At 39.3% G+C, this 18,126-nt stretch overlaps 1 protein-coding gene across 3 annotated transcripts; it reads right to left on the bottom strand.

The window, feature by feature from the left end:
* Window positions 1-5,655: 5,655 nt before the first annotated feature.
* On the bottom strand, window positions 5,656-16,535 carry dis3l2 (DIS3 like 3'-5' exoribonuclease 2). 3 transcript variants are annotated; one of them, XM_077559219.1, is made up of 21 exons: window positions 16,509-16,535; window positions 14,850-15,602; window positions 14,636-14,766; window positions 14,285-14,338; window positions 14,068-14,169; window positions 13,778-13,928; window positions 12,564-12,625; window positions 12,227-12,456; window positions 11,978-12,151; window positions 10,561-10,640; window positions 10,376-10,488; window positions 9,950-10,057; window positions 9,562-9,795; window positions 9,395-9,474; window positions 9,036-9,219; window positions 8,824-8,910; window positions 8,125-8,272; window positions 7,900-8,030; window positions 7,501-7,605; window positions 7,013-7,117; window positions 5,656-6,801 (listed from the first exon to the last, which is right to left on the bottom strand). In XM_077559219.1, exons 2-21 carry the CDS (start codon window positions 15,583-15,585, stop codon window positions 6,700-6,702), a joined length of 3,117 nt encoding a protein of 1,038 aa, XP_077415345.1. In that variant the 5' UTR covers window positions 15,586-15,602; window positions 16,509-16,535; the 3' UTR covers window positions 5,656-6,699. The 3 variants fall into 3 exon arrangements, with proteins under 3 accessions (XP_077415345.1, XP_077415346.1, XP_077415347.1); XM_077559220.1 differs by having other exon boundaries at window positions 13,796-13,928; XM_077559221.1 differs by having other exon boundaries at window positions 13,814-13,928.
* Window positions 16,536-18,126: the final 1,591 nt, after the last annotated feature.

Raw genomic sequence — 18,126 nt, 5'->3', positions numbered from 1 at the left:
ACTTTTGATATAATTGGACAAAAGCAGTGGCATCAACACATGCCATTTGTAATTATACAGTAGCTTATTTCAACCATCTTGTGGCATTGTGTATTTAGTGGGTTCAAACTGAGTGTTGTAGTGAATTTCGATGCAGACTTTGGACCCTGGCGGGCGCCGGCATAGTTGAGGTGTGACCATCAAGCATCTCCCAGCTTGTCTAGGCAATAAAGATGTAAACGTGAGATAAAACTAATCAACAGTAAGGGAATAGCTGCTCTTTTCTGGGAGCATCCTGGTGGTGGTTTTCAGCGAGGTCATATCTGTTTGGTAACCAATAGAGATTGAATTTATTTTAGTTTTACGGTTACTGTCAGTTTCCAGAAGCAAGACAGTTGAATGTACTTCATATACTTCACACCCTCAAGTACATGTTGCTAATTTACAATACAATACGAATCAACACAATGTATCTGTCATTGGGGTTTACCTTTCAAGTGTGGACATCACAACTGTGATGAGCCCTATATAGGAATGCAACACAACTGAATGTGACCCAAGATAATCATAAAATAAAAGTCATCCTGTTACTTGTGCTACTGGGCAATGGTAGTTGGCAAACCAAAGATTAATGGATTTATCGCTTGTGGTGCATAGGTGTGGTAACAATAACATGCCTTGTTGGATCATTATGACGTCGGACACAAAGATTAATGTTTTGCTCACTTACCTTTATCATGATGCCAGAATAGATCTTTCATAATGTTTCTGAGGTTCACATGTTATCAAATGTCTACGCAACACAGATGTGTTGCTTTAAAACAAAAAACAATCCTGCGGAAAGAATACCTACAAAACTCACACAATTAGAGGTAATTAAACTACTTGAACACACCCTTTGATTATAACAGGGTATACAGTACATTTATTAAGGTATGCGTATATCAGTATCACTGTTGAACACCACATTGCTTGTGATTGATAACTGCAGACACTCATTTATAAAAAATGACAACGTTTTCTCTTTGTAAAAACATACGGGCAATGCATTTCCAAGTACATTCATGTTTATTTCTTCAGAGATAAAATATCAGCCTGTTTCTCTACCACTCTCTTTATTGCTACTTTTGTCATGACACATTAAATAATAAATCAACTATGCATGTAAAAATGGCTGCTGTGAAAAGAGCCGAACACTTAGTATGATGGCAGAGGAACACAACTGCACTTTGAATACCGGCAAGGACAAAGTTACACATGACAGTGACACAACAAAGTACTTCATTTGCGCGGTATGACAAAAATCATAAAAAATAAACCGAGTCCAGTTATTTGTTAAGTAAACAGTTTTTTCTTTAAGGCCCCATGCCACATTATTATGGCCCGAGCAGCCACCGCTGCTAGGACCCTATTCTTCTGCAAGGAATTAAAGGCACATTGTGTGATAAGTGACCACTAGATGTTGCTATAGCATAGAATGCAGCCAAGCATATGCAGTTAGAAGCACCGCACTACGGTGGCTCAGAGTGACCACGCCAACAATTCTTTATGTGTGAGCAAACGAGCATCTTGGCGAGCCACGACGACTTGGCAGCCGGAGTAAAGCCCGGCGAGCAACACCAAAAGACCGAGCGAGCTGGATTTAGCCGGAGCAGCTAACAAGTACGGGTGGGAATCTTTGACGAGCTCACGATTCGAATCAATTCCGATTTTTGGTCTGCGATTCGATTCGGAATCGATTTTCGATTAAGAACGATTTTTGATTCAAAATGATTTGATTGACAATGATTTTTGCTTCAATCTATAGATGTGCAAGGAATCATAATGATCTACTCCAGTCTGACTCACTAATGCTAATTAGCGCGCTACTCGCGGCACTTTTATCACTCAAAAGAACGGCTCCACACTGCAATTTTTTTTTTTTTATCGGAATAACTTGATCGTCACTTTTTCCTTCTACTCTCTAATATGGCTACAACTTAACAGTGTATTAGACCGTGTGGAACAACACTGCCCCTCAATGGCCAAACCGGGTACAACATGAACAGCATTCCAAATAAAGGCACACACAGACAAAGGGCAGACAGTATAAAATAATTTAAATAAAATCGAATTTGGGACATTTAAAATTGATTCTGAATCGTACTAAATGAGGATCACGATTATGATAATCGATTTTTTTTGACACACCTCTACCAACAAGTGCGGCTAATGGAAAAAGCTAGTAATAAAAAATAAAAAGCTAGTAAAAGCTTGCGAGAGCAAAGCAGAAGGTGACGAGCAACGGCAACCCGAATCACGGGACTCAGTGACAAGCACCTGCAAGCCCTGCTGTGGAAGGTAAGCGGCGGTCAACCCATTGGGTCTGCAAGCACCACCAGGTCTTACAAGTCCTTTGTCCTTTGGGCATCCGTAGCAGGAAGATGACAGCAAAACATGCCAGCCATGTAATATAATTAGTGATTACTAGACCTACGATTCTATTGATCTGATGGAACATATTTTTTTTACATCATTGAAATCAGTATTAGGTTGTTAAATTGAATGAATTAGTTCACCAATAGATGGTGCTAAAATTTACACACTGTGGCATTAATCCTTTCAATAATTATTAGTTCACCAAATGAATTGCATTTTTGAGAGCTTAAACATGCTTGAAAACTCATGCATTTTTGCAAGGGGTGGGGGGTGAGCCCGTCAGTGTTCAGACCATAAACTGCATCAAATTGATCTGCATGGCTGTGAGTTTAAGACAAATACTTTCTGCTAGGAAAACAATACTGTTTTTGAGGGTCTAAACATTCATGAAAACACATGAATCTTTGCAAACATACATTCGGCCTAGCAAAAATAAAATAAAAAATCTGTATTTTAGAGCAGTGATTTGTAACCGCTGTGCTGTGGCCTAACCTTGGGCCCCAAACTAATTTCAGTTTTGTAATTCTCGGCCGCAGGCAGCTTTCAATTGACACATGGAGCAGGGTATTTTTAAAACTGAATATTTCTTCCCCTCCCCGTGTAGAAAAAACAATCTGTAATATTGCCCGGTAGTATTATGCTAAATTCATTTATAATCCTAAATAGTCTGTTTAGCCACGCTGCTGTCAGCATGTTGTGGGTCTGGGTGCACAGAATGCAATGGCAACGCTATCAACGACACTGCTCCAAAATTACAAATATCTTGCATCTAATAACGCCAAATATATGCAGGGAAGAAATGCAGCCTGTCGAAATTTCATGTTTTCTTCAATTTCAGGGGTTTCGTTATGAGTTCAGCCTCTCGTCATTGTTGTCCAATAGGAGCACAGATCGTCACGCGGGAAAAAAATGACTTTTCTGGTCTGAATACATACACCCACATATGAATGGACACTGCAATTAATTCTGTTCTCGCAGAATTACTCACCGTTTCCTTGTTGAATGTTGAACAGCGAGAGGCGCTTCGTGCATTTTTAGCTGGTTAAGATGTTCGTGCTTTTTCTTTTCCCCTAAGACGAGACCGAAGATGCCCTTTTCATCCGTTGGCGTGATTGGTCAAAACAAAAGTGCACAAGATGCCACATCGTCCAATCAGCTCGAAGTATTGTACAGTATGTCCCGCCTTTCCCGAGCAAATCACCATGGAGCAGTCCCAGAGATTGATAATGTGAAGAACTCCCTTGAGTGAATCACAATTATCAATCTGGTTACACTGCCTCGTTTGTTAAAAAAAAAATAAAAAAAATCCACATAAACGCACACAAAAACTGAGAAGTTGATTCCGGCTTGTTGGGCATCAGTCTTTACACATAAATAAATGTAATTGATGACCACATTGGATCGTGTTATTTTATAATGATTTTATCAACCTAAACTAGATTTAATTTAGTTATTAAATACAAACAATAATACGTCAACATAAATCATAATCTCTGAATGGGCCCAGGGCCACTTTTTACAGGAAAAGTTAGGCTTCAAGGTAAAAAAAAGGTTAAGAACTCCTGTTTTAAAGGTTTATTGTGCCATTTTCAATAAATGGCTCAGTAGCACTCCCTACAATTTTTTTTTGACAAAGTAGGTCCGGTTGTTCATTTAACTACATCTCCAAAAATTGGAAGACACAGGTAACAGCCCAAAACCTGCAAAAGTCGTTTGAATTTTTCACCCAATTATGCCCTTTCTTAGAGACATATTTTAAAATAACTCATTATTTGATCCCGTTGGCTTTTTATTTTGTCCATTGTTTTTACCATGGCTATATGGCGAACTTGGATGTTTCGTCATGACAACAATAGCTGTTTAAACGTTATCAGATGCTCATATGTTTTCAAAATGTCACACATTTGATGAGAGTCTCGGCCTGAAGACATCTACAATTACTTACTTGTAGTCATAGCACCACCTGTTGGTGAACTTAGCACACTCTTCAAATGTTTGTCCTGGATGTCTGTGAGGGCCCTTTATAGCTCATCGCATCCTTAGTTTTGTTTTGAAATAATATTTTATGCGTTTTTTTTTCCACATTTGTAAGTTAATTTGGGTTGGAAACAGCCAGGATGCCATTTTCAAGCTATTCTAGTTGGTCAAAAACACCTGGCATTTTGAATTATCTTGCACAAAATAAATGCAAGGTTATAAATGCTTATGAAATGGCAGTGTAGTTTACAATTATTGCAAAAATGTGGATGGAAGGTATTTTTCTATCCCCGCGTCCACAAGGCTGGGTCTTCCAAAGGCCGAATTTGTCGGCTGCATGACGCCTCTACCGGCGCGACTCGACAGCACGGACTTACATATGAATGGATTGTCAATGCTGCTTGTCGGTAGCGCATTGACCGACAGTGTCCATGTGTGCTGTCGAGTCGCGCCGAGTGTGACGTCATGCAGCCGATAAATTCAGCCTTCGGAGGACCCAGCTTTGTGAATTTGGACACAGGCTATATGTGTGTGTCAGCAATAATAACATATAGAAATAACTGTAGATATATGAAATCGTGACAGTTTTGTTACTTTGATGTAGTATGTGGAAAGAGTAGACACTAGTATAAGCTTTGGTTATGGTCGACACCTTTTGGTCTTTCGTTTTAAAAAAAAAGTATTTTTTTGTTCTTGACCACTGATTGTTCTGACCAAATAAACTAACTAGCTAACAATGGGCCAATTTCTCATTAATATTCAATTGGTAAATACGGTAAATTTGACTCTGATTGGGTCATAGTTTTCCTCAAACTGTATATGGGAATCAACTTTCCTCTTGGTAGTTGCCAATAACTCTGCATCTTTGGTAGCCATGTTTGGAATTCAATCAAATACCAGCTCAGAGGCCTAGTGGTAGAGTGTCCGCCCGAGACTGTAAGGTTGTGGGTTCAATCCCTGGATGGGTCATACCAAAGACTATAAAAAAAAAATGGGACCAATTGCCACCCTGCTTGACACTCAGCATTAAGGGTTGGAATTGGGGGGGTTAGATCACCAAATGATTCCCGAGCGTGCACCATGCTGCTGCTCACCACTCCTTTAGGGGATGGGTCAAATGAGAACAAATTTTGGTGAGCGTTCCTTAACTCCACTGAGTTTAGCAGGTGATGCAAGGTTTTAATAGCTGCGGAGCTGTTCAGGCATTATCCTTGTTGAGTTGAGTGGGAGCGTAGGAACCATATAGGTACTTGATAAAATGAGTAGCGATACCAAAACCTGAGCCTTTCACCTTTTATCGTCTATTGCAAACAATCTTCAAACTGCATTGATGTCACACTTATGTCACAAACTCACTCTAACCTATATTATATATAAATCAATGGGAAAAAATAATAATTTTGGTGGCATGGGACCTTTAACATACATTTAAAGCTCAGGCTGCAGCAAAACAAAAACAATGCATACATCTTTAACGGAGAAGAAACAAGACTTACGGTTTAAAATAAGATGGCACAGTTCAATTATATTCAACATGCACAGGTACTATATTGAGGTACGGTACATATAAAACATAACAGAGGCTTGTTCAAAAGTAAAATCTCATTTTTTTTTCTAAAAGTCTCAATTTAAAAAAAAAAACTGCTTTCAGTTACATTAGCCAATAATTGTGTTCATCGGCGATTTAAATTCAAGTCTATCCCAAACCTTAAAATAAAAACAAAGAGTGAATAAATTATTCATCTTAAGCCAAGCCTGACAAGCAAACAAGTGCTTAGTTTCAGTTGTGGAACACCTTTTCAGAAAATAATATATATTCAAATGTGAGAACATAAATTGCCCTGTGTGAAAAATACAGGTTTCACCATGTAAAATGAAGAATTTAAATAAATGATGAAAATTAAGAAATAACACTCGATGTGTGGAATTGCTATCTGCGGTACTTAATACTGATCTAAATTTGTAAAATAAACTCAAGTTCGTATTCCCATGTACCAAAACAAAGCCATCAAAACTTACACTTCACAAACTCACAACAATTATTGATATTTTACCTAAAGAACTTGTGTATCTTAAGACTGTGTAAAATCTATCGGAATAAATACAATGATCAATAATCAATCTTGTCTACTTTATGGACTACCGGTATACTGTGCTACATTTTTAATACAAAGCATGATTAATTGGCGAGTTCACAGCGTGTTACAAGCTTTTTTTCTTCAAGTCACAATGTCAGACTGCATCTCCGAGTGTTTTGCAGCTAATGGTAGTGGATGTGTTAAAAAATAAAATAAATACTGCTTGCTTACATTACGTGTCAAGTATTTATGGTGCAATCGCATTGGGCCTCTTGAGTGATGCACTGCATTTCATGGGCATGCCGTCTGCTTTGAGCTGCACCTCCACTAGTGTGAAGATTGAAATGACCTGTGAAGAAATCAACAATTCACGAAACCTTAATAAACACACTACACTACAACCAAATATTACTGTCCTGTCCACATCTTAATGCTGTACTTAGTATCATGTGCATAAGGATACTTTTGTATTTGCTAATGCTCTAAAAAAATAAAGATGAAAAGAACAAATGTGTTGTCAATATCCCAGTGGAAGACTATCATTAACGAAAGAGATTCACCTGCTCAAATGGAGGTTTCTGTGGGTCCTCTGCTGTCCACAAGAGAGTCATCTCAGATTTCTTCCCCACCTTGTGATGGTGGAATGTGACCAGTCCGGCGACAGACTGACGGTCACAGAAAAACAAAATGCTTTGTTGAAACCAATCAAGCTCCAAGCTGCCGTGCACTGCTCTCTCTTCTTTTTATCAAATGCCCACAAAATCTGATAAGTCAGTGTTCAGCTCAGCTGTCATATCCCTGCTTTCTGAAAGTGTGGCCTCCAGGTGGATAAGAACTGTCAGATCTGCTCCATTTATCAACACTTGCAAGGTCACAGAACATTTGGTTGTTAGTCAGAGTAGTTGCTGTGAGCAGCTGGCAGTACATTGCTTGACAATGTTTGCCCTCATTAAAGGTGAAAGATGGCGCTTGTTAATTGGCTTTAAGATAGATGCACAGAATGTAAATGCTGAATCATTTGTATATTAGAAAGTACATAATGGACAACCTTGCAGTAGATGCGCTTCTGCACTCCGTAACGCAGAACCAGAACATCGAAGGACTGATCCAACACGGCCATCACCATGGCCTCAGAGTCCAGGGGACCACAGTCCTGTTGAACAAAGACTTAAAATGAATGTGATACTTGCAAACAGTAATGAAAAACGCCTTCCTTCACATGCATAGATTATCATGACAGAAAATGGAACAACTGTCTCAAAAACTCAGCTTTTATATTAGACAGCAAGGGACAATAATTCAATGAATTAATGATTTGCCTTTCACATGTAGCCAAATAAGGGACCCAAAATACTGTATTAGATACATACGCTCAGCATATGTGCAGCAAACTACAACCGCAATAATAAACATATTGTTAAATGACTGGTAAAATATTGTTACCAACCTTTACAAAAACTCCAAAGAAGAGCTCGGAGCTCAGTTCTTGTACTCTTTTGGATGCAGTCTTTTTCTCATTGCAGCGTGAAGTCTGTTTATGGACTTCCTCTGTTGACAGTCCTAACGTGGGGCCACGGTCTGACGGAAAATATAGAGAGCAGAAAACATAATTTATTTTATTTTTTTTAAGTTTTCATGAAATCTGCACTTGCATTATGTTTAGAACCCATACTCAGTGAAGATGCCAGCAATCTGTGCACAATGATGTCAGCATAGCGTCTGATGGGTGACGTGAAGTGAGTGTAAAGAGGAACATTCAAGGCGTAATGCTTAAAAAGATTTTCCTCTTGGAGTACACCTGTACAGAAGTATAATGCCATCTAGAAAACACAATAGGCCAGAGAAAAAGATCGGAATTATTAACTTCATATACAGATACAGTAGATACTTGGCTGGTGCATTACAGCAAGTAACATGTTTTTGTTACGTGACGTCAATATTAAGGATGTTCGATACCACATTTTATCAGACTGATACCAGTATGAGTATGCAACTCTTGAGTAGTTACTGATACTAAGCCCTGAAATGACTAGAACTTTTGATTAGAGGCTGACGTTTTTTTTGTTTGTTTGTTTTTCATGAATCTCGCAGGATTCCCTCGAGATGGAAGTCAACTTTACCGTTAATCAAGGAAATTGGGACAGTACAAGATAAAAAGTTCACAGAAGCAGACGGAAGCAGGATTACCCAATAGGTTAAAAAAAAAAACTGAAAAGATGTGTGTGTGTGTGTGTGTACCTTTTGTTACATGGTGGGGCCAATATAGCAGGCGTGCGTTTTTTTTTGTTTGTTTGTTTTTTAATGTAGTTGGCCTCCCAAAAAAATGTCACTTCGACAAACAGCAACCAAAGAGTGGAACAATCAAGCTAACCTGCATTGTTCTGGAGCACATGTGGGTGAGAACTTCTTTCCGGGCAATGGAATATTCATCATTACCAAGAGTAGAAAGTAGACTCTTCTACATGTTTAAAAAAAACACAAAAGCAAAAAGAATTCAATTACCTAATTTAACCGTAGCACTTGATAGAGACTGAATGGTAATCATCAAATGGTTAAATCTGTATTGTTGTACTGAATACCAACATGCAAGGCGCCAGCAGAGGAAAGGTCAATGTCAATGCCCAGCTGGTCACACAGCTCTTGTAGCTCATCCACCAGCTTAATCTTGGGTGGAGGGTGGCGTCTCAGCAATGCTAACTCAGGAAAGTGTTTGTAAATATGGTGGGCTGTGGCAATGTTAGCTAGTAACATGAATTCTTCAACCAACCTAGAAAACAAAGGAAAAAAAGGCAGCTAACAATAGGTCCCATGTAGATAAAATATATAAATATATATATACGGTCTTGGAGTATAACGTAAATATGTGATATAATAAATATTGATCAATATAGAAATTACGCTTTGAGATTCAGAGATAACAATATAGTAGCACAAATACCAACTTGTTACTATCTCTGTACTGGTAAATGTAGCAGCCTTGGGGCATCATGGTCTCTTTGTCCAACATGAAAGAGAGTTTCAGCTGAAACAAGGACAACAAAATGGAAGTGCTTAAGTTAAATGAGGGAAACACACAGTCCAACCGTCTATATCCCTGATCTTCACATACCTGGTCCAGTCGGACCGCTCCTCCAGAGAAGCGCTGAGCTCTGAGATTCTTTGCAATGGAATGCAAGTTCAGCACCGCCTGGTGGATCACGTCAATGTGGTGGTCTGGGTCCACAGGAGGCAGCTCTTCAGCAGAAAATGTCTTCTCAGGGGCCTCAATCATACTCTGAGCATGCTCATAACTCAACTTGACACACGAGCGGATCACGGAGCGGCCAAACCACTCACTGAGAATCTGTCCACAGAAAGAGGAACAAGTACTGATTGCAAGACTACGGACAAATAGTTTGGATTTTCATTTGAGTTATTGACCATATGTTTACATGCACCTCATCAGCACAAAAAACAAACAAAAAAAAAACCTGTGATTCATTTTCCTATGAAAATACCTTTCCTTCAGGTGTGATTTTCCAAATGACAGAGAAGGTAAGCCTGTCAGCGAGAGGGTTCAAACTACATAGCTCCTCGCAAAGCAGCCTTGGCAACATAGGGATGACCTAGTAACAAATAACAAAATCACAGTGATCAAGTAACAGTTGCACTTGCATCCATCAACTATCAAACGATGAGAATTATCTAGACCAGAGGTGGGCAATCTCGGTCCTCGAGGGCCGGAGTCCTGCAGGTTTTGGAGGTTTCTCACTTCCAACACAAGCTGATTCCAATCAACAGGATCATTATCAGGCTTATTGATGAGCTGATCATATATCAGCTGTGTTGGAGAAGGGCAACCTGCAAAACCTGCAGGTCTCCGGCCCTCGATGCCCACCTCTGATCTAGACCATTTAAGTGAACAATAATTTAAGGTTACTCACTTTTTGTACAAGATACACACTTGTGGCTCGCCGGCTGGCAATCTTATCCAAAGCATTGCCCTCCTCCACAAAATAACTGACATCAGCAATGTGGACCCCCAACTCATAGTTGCCTGTATTAAATGCAAACGAACTTATGATTAGCCATAATTTTCCAGGTATTACAGTTCAAGTGTATAAATTACCATCTGGAAGCTTTTTACATGACAAGGCATCATCCAGATCCCTGGCGGTCGCTGGGTCAATTGTGAAGATGCACTCCATCCTAAACATGAATGTACAATTATTCCTCATGAGGGAAACAAATGTATCAACTAACTAAATGCACCCTTTGAGTGACTGCCAGTCAATCGCAGAGCACATACGCTTAAGACAACACATTCATACCTATGGGCGATTTAGAAAATTCACTTCGTCTAACACATTAGTGTTTTGGATGTTAGCAGAAAACGCTGTAAACCCAAACAGTGAAAATCTGAACTCCAACAGAAGTTCAAATCCAGATGTCCAAATTTTGAGACAAACAAGCTACAACCTCACCAATGCCACGCTGCCTTTACAATAGATACAGTATTTGCATGGGAATTTCTGACGATTTTGAGATTCATCAGAAAATCAACTAGTTTGTGCCCCTCCCAGTGCGCAATCATCCACAGCAGTAAGGTTAATGGATTCTTTTTTTTTTTAGAGTGTTCCCGTTATTCGTGGCGGATACGATTTGAGACCTGCCATGCATAGGGAAAATCTGCAAGTAATTGAGGCACCTCAACTGCCTATAGGCACAACAATATGGTGGCAAAACACTACTGCCGTCTAAATTAAGCTCCTCAACTCACTACAGCATGCAAAGTAGTAATCCCTTCACGCCAACATACAACATGTGGCAAAGCTCTACTTTTGTAGAGGCCGTGGCTCAGGGTGTAGAGACGGTCGCTCCGTAACCAGAAGGTCGGCTGTTCGATCCCCGCTTTCCCCGAGTCATGTGTCGTCGTGTCCTTGGGCAAGGCACTTCACACACATTGCCTCCAGCGCTACTCACACTGGTGTATGGAAGGTGTGAATGTTTGGTGGTGGTCGGAGGGGTCGTAGGCGCACGCTGGCGGCCACGCTTCCGTCAGCTAAGTTAAGTAAGTTAAGTAGCTTACCGCCACCACGGTTTGAATGAGTGAGTGCACGAATAATGTATCCATTCCATTGTAAAGCGTCTTTGAGTGTCTAGAAAAGTGCTATATAAATATGATGCATTATTATTACTTTTTGTCTAAGTAAGGCTCCTCAACTCACATCAACATAGTTCCTTGGCACCAAGATGCCACAAGATTGCACCAAAGAAATACCTGAATTGCTTTGGCCTGAGCACATAAACAGTGAGTAGGTGAATTTTTCAGTGAATAACAGAGAAAAACGCATCTGAAAATAGGTAAATCGGCTAGTTGGCAATAGTGAACATGCAGGAGGACAGCAATGTATGTTTATTGCCTACTACAACTAAGACTTTGCGACTGTGTTAACATAGTGACTGATTACGTGTGTTCAAACTAGTTCAAGTAACTGTTGTGAAGAGAACCCTCAATAAACATAAGCCGACTGCACAAATCCCACCTTAAGTCTTTTCTCTTGGCCATTTCCTCAGGCGGGATGTTCCAAGGCACATTCCTGGGTAAGCAACCAATCACTTCATCTGAGAACTCTGAAAAATCTACATCATACTCTATCAGAACGCCCTCCGTTTCTGGCTCGATTTCCCCAGCCTGGCCCAGCGTCTTCGCCAGTCGACTGATGGAACACAAAGCAAGCGAGAGTCATTAACATACTAATCAACTAGCAGTCCAGAAAATATTCAATATTCACCCTTCTGCAAAGTTGCTGTCAGCCGGACAGTTGGTGATGCGGCAGATGAAAAGTGTGTTGGCGTAATCGTCAGGGCGGAAGATAAAATCTTCTGGACAATCTGATAGAGGAACATTAATCCTTGGCACGCGATGGTCCACAGGGGAGAACATGGCAAAAGGCTTGTCAGGTAGAAATTTTAGGAAACCAGTCACAGCCCTTGAGTGCTGCTTTTCAACAATGTACACCACCTGGTACATGGATGATGAGAAAGTTGTCATAAGGAATTGGGACAAATTAAGGCCAGAGCTGATATCTGCTTAAAAATAAATCATAATTATAGAAGTAGAAAGCTCACTTTAGCAGTCATTTGAAGTACTTCACCATTGGACTTTGTTGTATAGGCGTTATCCAGAGAGTCTAGAAAGGGAAAAAAACAGCTGCTTTACTTCATTTGAGTGGTGGATTCAAACTAAATCACAGTACAGGAATCTCCTGCATATTTGAGGTTCGTCATGAATACTTATTTTCACATTTTTTGGGGGTGCCATTTCTGAAATGCCCGAACAAGCTGCTGCCAAAGCTATATCTAAATCGGGAAGTAGTGAAATAATTGGCGTCAAGAGAGCATGTAAGACATCTGAGAGTTAAACTTATTTGTATACAAGGGATGAGTTAAGTTTAGCCTGAGTTGTATGCATATTGCATATGCGCGAGAATGCATGTACGTGCACACTTAAGGTGCATTTTTCAAAAATAAAAACAATCTGTGTACAGTTGTTAAAAACTCAGTTATATCTTTAACCACTGGTTAAGTAGATTTAACCAAAGGTTAACTTTAACGGCACTGTTACCTTGTTGTTCAGAACTCCGTTAACTTTTACATTACATTTAACGGCCGGGGGTTAAGAATTTAACCGCCGGTTAGGGGTTAAACAGTGGTCAAAATAACCGAGAATTGAACAACTGGGCCCTGGAAGAAATGTATTTTTAAGAGTTATATTGTAAGATGAATTTGGAATGATAATTGCCTGTTTTGGGATCACAGTTTGTGGTATATTTAAATGTTATACTATTTATATAGGCAATTGTAAACATTTTGGGGGAGTGCAAGTTTGTTCAGTCCTTTCTGTATCTGCAATGTGCACTCACAATCAACTCCATTGGATATATATGCACAATGATATTTAATATTATCCAGAATGAGGGCAAGATCAACAGTTATGCTTTTATAAAGAGATTATGTCTAGTTTTGACACCATCAGAGATATTATTTTAAGAATACATGTAATATTGTGGTTGTAGTTTGAAGTGGGGTGTAATATCCAAATATGTTGTACGGAGTCTCTCTTAGGTGGCAAAACAAATTAAGCAAAATATTAGAGCATGTGTTTGGTGCAGCCCAAATACTATGAGACTGATATTGTCAAATATTATCGTTTTATAGAGACAAACCCTGATCATGCAACCTGAGCAATACCACTAGTATATTTTGGACTAAGCTCTCGTCATTCACTTCATTATATCGCGCAGGTGTACCTAATCAAGTGACCAACGGGGGCATGTTCTGACCTTTGCTTGCGAGCTCACCCTGGTCACTAAGCTGACCTTTCACAGAAACATGTTGCACTTGCACCATCTTCTTCCGGGTAGTTTGGACCAGGTTTCCCTTAGGGGTTTCTGACTCACTGACTCCCTCACAGTCAGCGTCAGACCTCACAACCTACATGGGGAAAACGTTTAGATCAGTTGAATCAATGGCAATGTCACTTAAATCAGCTTTTGAGAATTACTTTTGTGGTTTATACTGTAGTGTGTAGGGGGATTGAAACCATTACATGGATGGATCAGTTTAAGAATACCTTCCATTGTTCCCGTGGTAAGATTTGCACCACAACTATGTCTCCATTTAATGCCCTGTTACGAGCAATTATACCATCCAAAAATATATCTCTTGTATTATCCTGTAAACAAAAAAAGTTTCTTTGTACATTTCAACCAGTAATGAGATTCTATTTTTACAAAAAAAATTAATCAAATTATTTTTAAGATGACATTATCACAGCAAGATTCACTCACAGGAGATGGAATGAAAGCGTCATGGTACTTCTTGGGGTTTATTCGCAATTGTCCCTGAGGAAAAAAAACAAATTCGGATCATGCAATAGTCTTGCAGTAAAGGCTACATGGTTCACAGTTACTCCTATTGTAGCACTAGCATACGTAAAAGAACACAGTAGTACACACTACACACACAGGGTCAAATGGTTTTGTACAAATTAAAATGACTACCTCAAAAATTTTGTTTTTAATAAAAGCAAATATATTTGTATGTAAGCAACTCATATTTATGTAAATACAATATACTTTCAGTTTTATCCCTGCTCACAAATTTGTCACAATCCAAGTTGCACTTCTGAACAAGTGTACCTGAATAAGATCTCCTCTTTTAAGGCCATGAGAAACATCCTCAAATGTCATATAGGGTTCAAACACTTGTTTCCTTGACCCTCTGCCTCCTTTGTTCTTATTCTTGTCTGCGGGCGAGTTAGCACTGGAAGCTGAAACAAATTTAAATGCAATTTATAGCAGTCAAATTTTTCCTAATACATTCATTAGCATAATCAGAATTTACTAAATGTACCTGTGGGTTTTTGTAGTTTGCTAAAATCATGAGGGGACTTGGAACTGGGACTGTCACCCGAACATTTAGCGATTACAGCTTTTGGCTTGCACTCTTCCAGCTGCATGGGCGGATTCTTTTTCTTTGTCTTCTTTGTGCTCTCTTGTTCCAGTTTGTTTAAACTCTCTTTCTGTTGGACACTGTCAACAATCCGGCTGCCGTCCTTAGAGATTTCCTTGCTGGTGTCTTTAGATTTCTTCCGCTGACGATGGTGCTTCTTGGAGTCATTTGGCGATGAAGAATTAAGCTCCTCTCCTGACTCAATGTCGCCATCTTGGCTAGTGGCAGTATCCCTTCTCTGTGCCTTCCTATGCTTTTCAGTCACACCTGGCTTTCTCTCATTGTCATGCTGTGCATTTTGAATGCTCAATTTCATCACATACAATGACAGAGAGCTCTCGTCTCCTTTGTCTTTGTCACTTGAATCAGAGAGATTATTTGGCATTAGGTCTTTTTTTTCTTGGGGTATGCTCATTTTGTCACTCTGAGCTTGAAGCACTGTGCTCGGCCCATTATCTTCCCTAGGAAGAGATGACTCCTTGGCATATTGCTCCAGAAACTTTGTGAAGGTGCTGCTGCGGTGCTGGCTCAGAAGTTTGGCATAGGCATCTTTGCGACAGGGAGCTTTAGACTCACTTTGACTGCCTTGCGTCTCTCGTTTGGGGTTGGCTCTCTTGGGTTGCAGAGAAGAATCCATGTGCAATATAAAACACTCTGAGGGTAAATGAGAAAGTGATGTGACAAATAAACGATGGGCAGTGGAGATTTTTGTAGTGACCGGCAACTCCCCTACTAGCGTTATTTTGCCATGAACTGCTCTGATCGGTCAATCGCCGGACTCAGTCATACACTGGGTATGGTTCCTGCCTGCTTCATCCCCTTATGTGTTTTTTTACTAAATTTTCATTTCGTTTTGCCACTGAAGATAGGCTGATATCGGCATTACGAGCCTAACCCTAATCGTCAGAGCATTACCAAGTTTAGCCCGCCCCTAACCATAACCCTCAGGCTGTTGTCAACATTACCATCTTAACTCTAACATAATAATGAACCTCCGAGCATATAGGCCGTTGTCAAAAATTGTAGCATTTATTTTTTTATGTATATAGTGTGATGGGAACCCGTGCCCCTCCAATTACTGGGTGGCCGCCCTAACCATTCTGCTACGTGCTAGTATATATTCTCTAGCGTCCGCTGTGTCTTGTACTTGTAGTTCTCGCGCGATTCACGGCAAAATAGCGTCACGGTAAATTGTCCACTTCGTAAACGATGAATCGCCATCCAGCAGTTCTTTTTAACGTATTTGTTAAATAAACGTCACATACACACAGCACTAAACTCAGGTTATAAGTGAAACCGATCGGGATAATTCTGTTTCACACAAGCTTGGAATTTACTGTGCCAGTAAACTAAACGTGACAGTTGTTAGAAGTAAACATTACCAGCTAACCTTAGCCGCTAAAATTGAGTGGTAGCGTTATTTTGAGACGGCAAGGACTGGTTTTAACGCACATGTACATTTGTACAACTTCTGCTCTATACCAATTCAATCAAGAACATTATACAGTATCAACGAAACGTGAACAATAACTAACTCACTACCTTAGATCGATTACGTACCAGGCAGTGATCTTCTTCTCCTCTTGAGAAATTTTCGCGGTTGGCATTGGCAAACAACGTAATGCTACATTTCCGCCATCTACTGGTTAGGAGTTTAAATCAGAAGCGCTAACAACACGTATTAAATGAATAAAAATAAATACTATAGTCTTTCTGTTTTTCTCTACAATAATAAAACAAATATATTCTCTACCACGGTCTCAAATGAGCTGTCTTCTTTCTCTGTCAAAGTTCGTCTGAGCATTATTATTATTATTATTATTATTATTATTATTATTATTATTATTATTATTATTATTATTATTATTATTATTATAATTATTATTATTATTATTATAATTATTATTATTATTATTATTATTATGCTCCACTGTTTGTTGTTCACATGGACGCAAACTCCCACTTTATCGCTTCCGGTGTCGTAAAAAAGTACAGTAGTTGAATTCATGATGCATTTCGGCTGTGGGAAATACTGTGGTTTTCTCAATCCACAAAATGTCCCACACTGCAAATCAAAGTGTAATATTCACCTATATTTAGTTATAACACAAAAAAATCATGCTTTATTTAAAAATGCCAAAGCTGCACCTGATTTCAAATGAACACGCTTACATTTTTAACAAGAAAATACCTCTAGAGGGCAGCAAAGATTTAAATGCACAGTATACGTACTTAGTGAGCGATGAGCAAACTCGGTGATGGAAAATGAGAAAGCATTGTAGGCTGTATTCTGATTTTGCATCTTGCCTCACTTATCGTCTTTCAACCTCATAGTAAAACAATAGATTTATAAGCAAGAGCAGTACCAAATTAAAGATCTGCAGACTATTATCATACTTTCCTTTATAATTGCTTGCACATGTTCCATGTAAGACATCAAGATGTGGCTCTAATCCATCCATTGTTTTGTTTTTTTAGCCTGTCCCAGCTGTTTTGGAGCAAAATGCAAACCAACCCCTGGATGGATTGCCACTCAATCACCAGACAGACACATACAGAGACAGAGACACACTTCGCATTCACTGGGAACTGACTGAACACACTACCTGCACACACAAAAACGGGCAAGTGAACCACCATCAGTGACTGCATGTGCATATAATGTATGCAAAATTATTCCACTGAAAGCAATGGATATGAATATGCTATATAGCTTTAGTTGTATTTGACTATAGAGTGTACATAATTCTCAGCATAATATATGGCTGATCCAGAAAATATAGAATATCATGCTTGTGAGTCATGATTGTTATAAACAGACAAACAACACTCCAAAACACAAGTCAAAACTAATTAGTAAAATATTTAGTTAATCTTTCAACGTCATATTTTCTAATATATGTGTATTTGAAATATATGCAGCCTTCTTGTAAAACATTTTGCTCGTCAAACTCAATTCCCTTCATCAAACCATAAGAAACTCCTGAGAGAGCAGAGTATGTTAAAACAAAAACAACAACAAAAAAGAAGGGTGGTGCCATCTCTGCCATGGTTGCGGTTGCACAAACCCAAGTTGTAAAGCATGCAGATGAAGAAGCAAATGACTATGAAATATTCATTAAGTTAGGAGAGGCAGTGCAGCTTGTAAAAGAGGATGAAATAGAAGGGTCAGGAGCAC

This window comes from Vanacampus margaritifer, chromosome 2, assembly GCF_051991255.1.
Source record: "Vanacampus margaritifer isolate UIUO_Vmar chromosome 2, RoL_Vmar_1.0, whole genome shotgun sequence".
NCBI lineage: Eukaryota > Metazoa > Chordata > Actinopteri > Syngnathiformes > Syngnathidae > Vanacampus > Vanacampus margaritifer.
Note: the sequence above shows the minus strand (reverse complement) of the source record. Positions and strands in the feature narration are given on the sequence as shown.

What these genes read in the sequence shown, in the direction of transcription:
- dis3l2 (XM_077559219.1), bottom strand. Translation starts at nt 15,585, where the DNA reads ATGGATTCTTCTCTGCAACCCAAGAGAGCCAACCCCAAACGAGAGACG. An exon ending in AAAGAGGAGATCTTATTCAG is followed by an intron (nt 14,339 to 14,635) that starts GTACACTTGTTC and finishes TTTTTTCCTCAG; the next exon opens with GGACAATTGCGAATAAACCC. An exon ending in ACGCTTTCATTCCATCTCCT is followed by an intron (nt 14,170 to 14,284) that starts GTGAGTGAATCT and finishes TTTTGTTTACAG; the next exon opens with GATAATACAAGAGATATATT.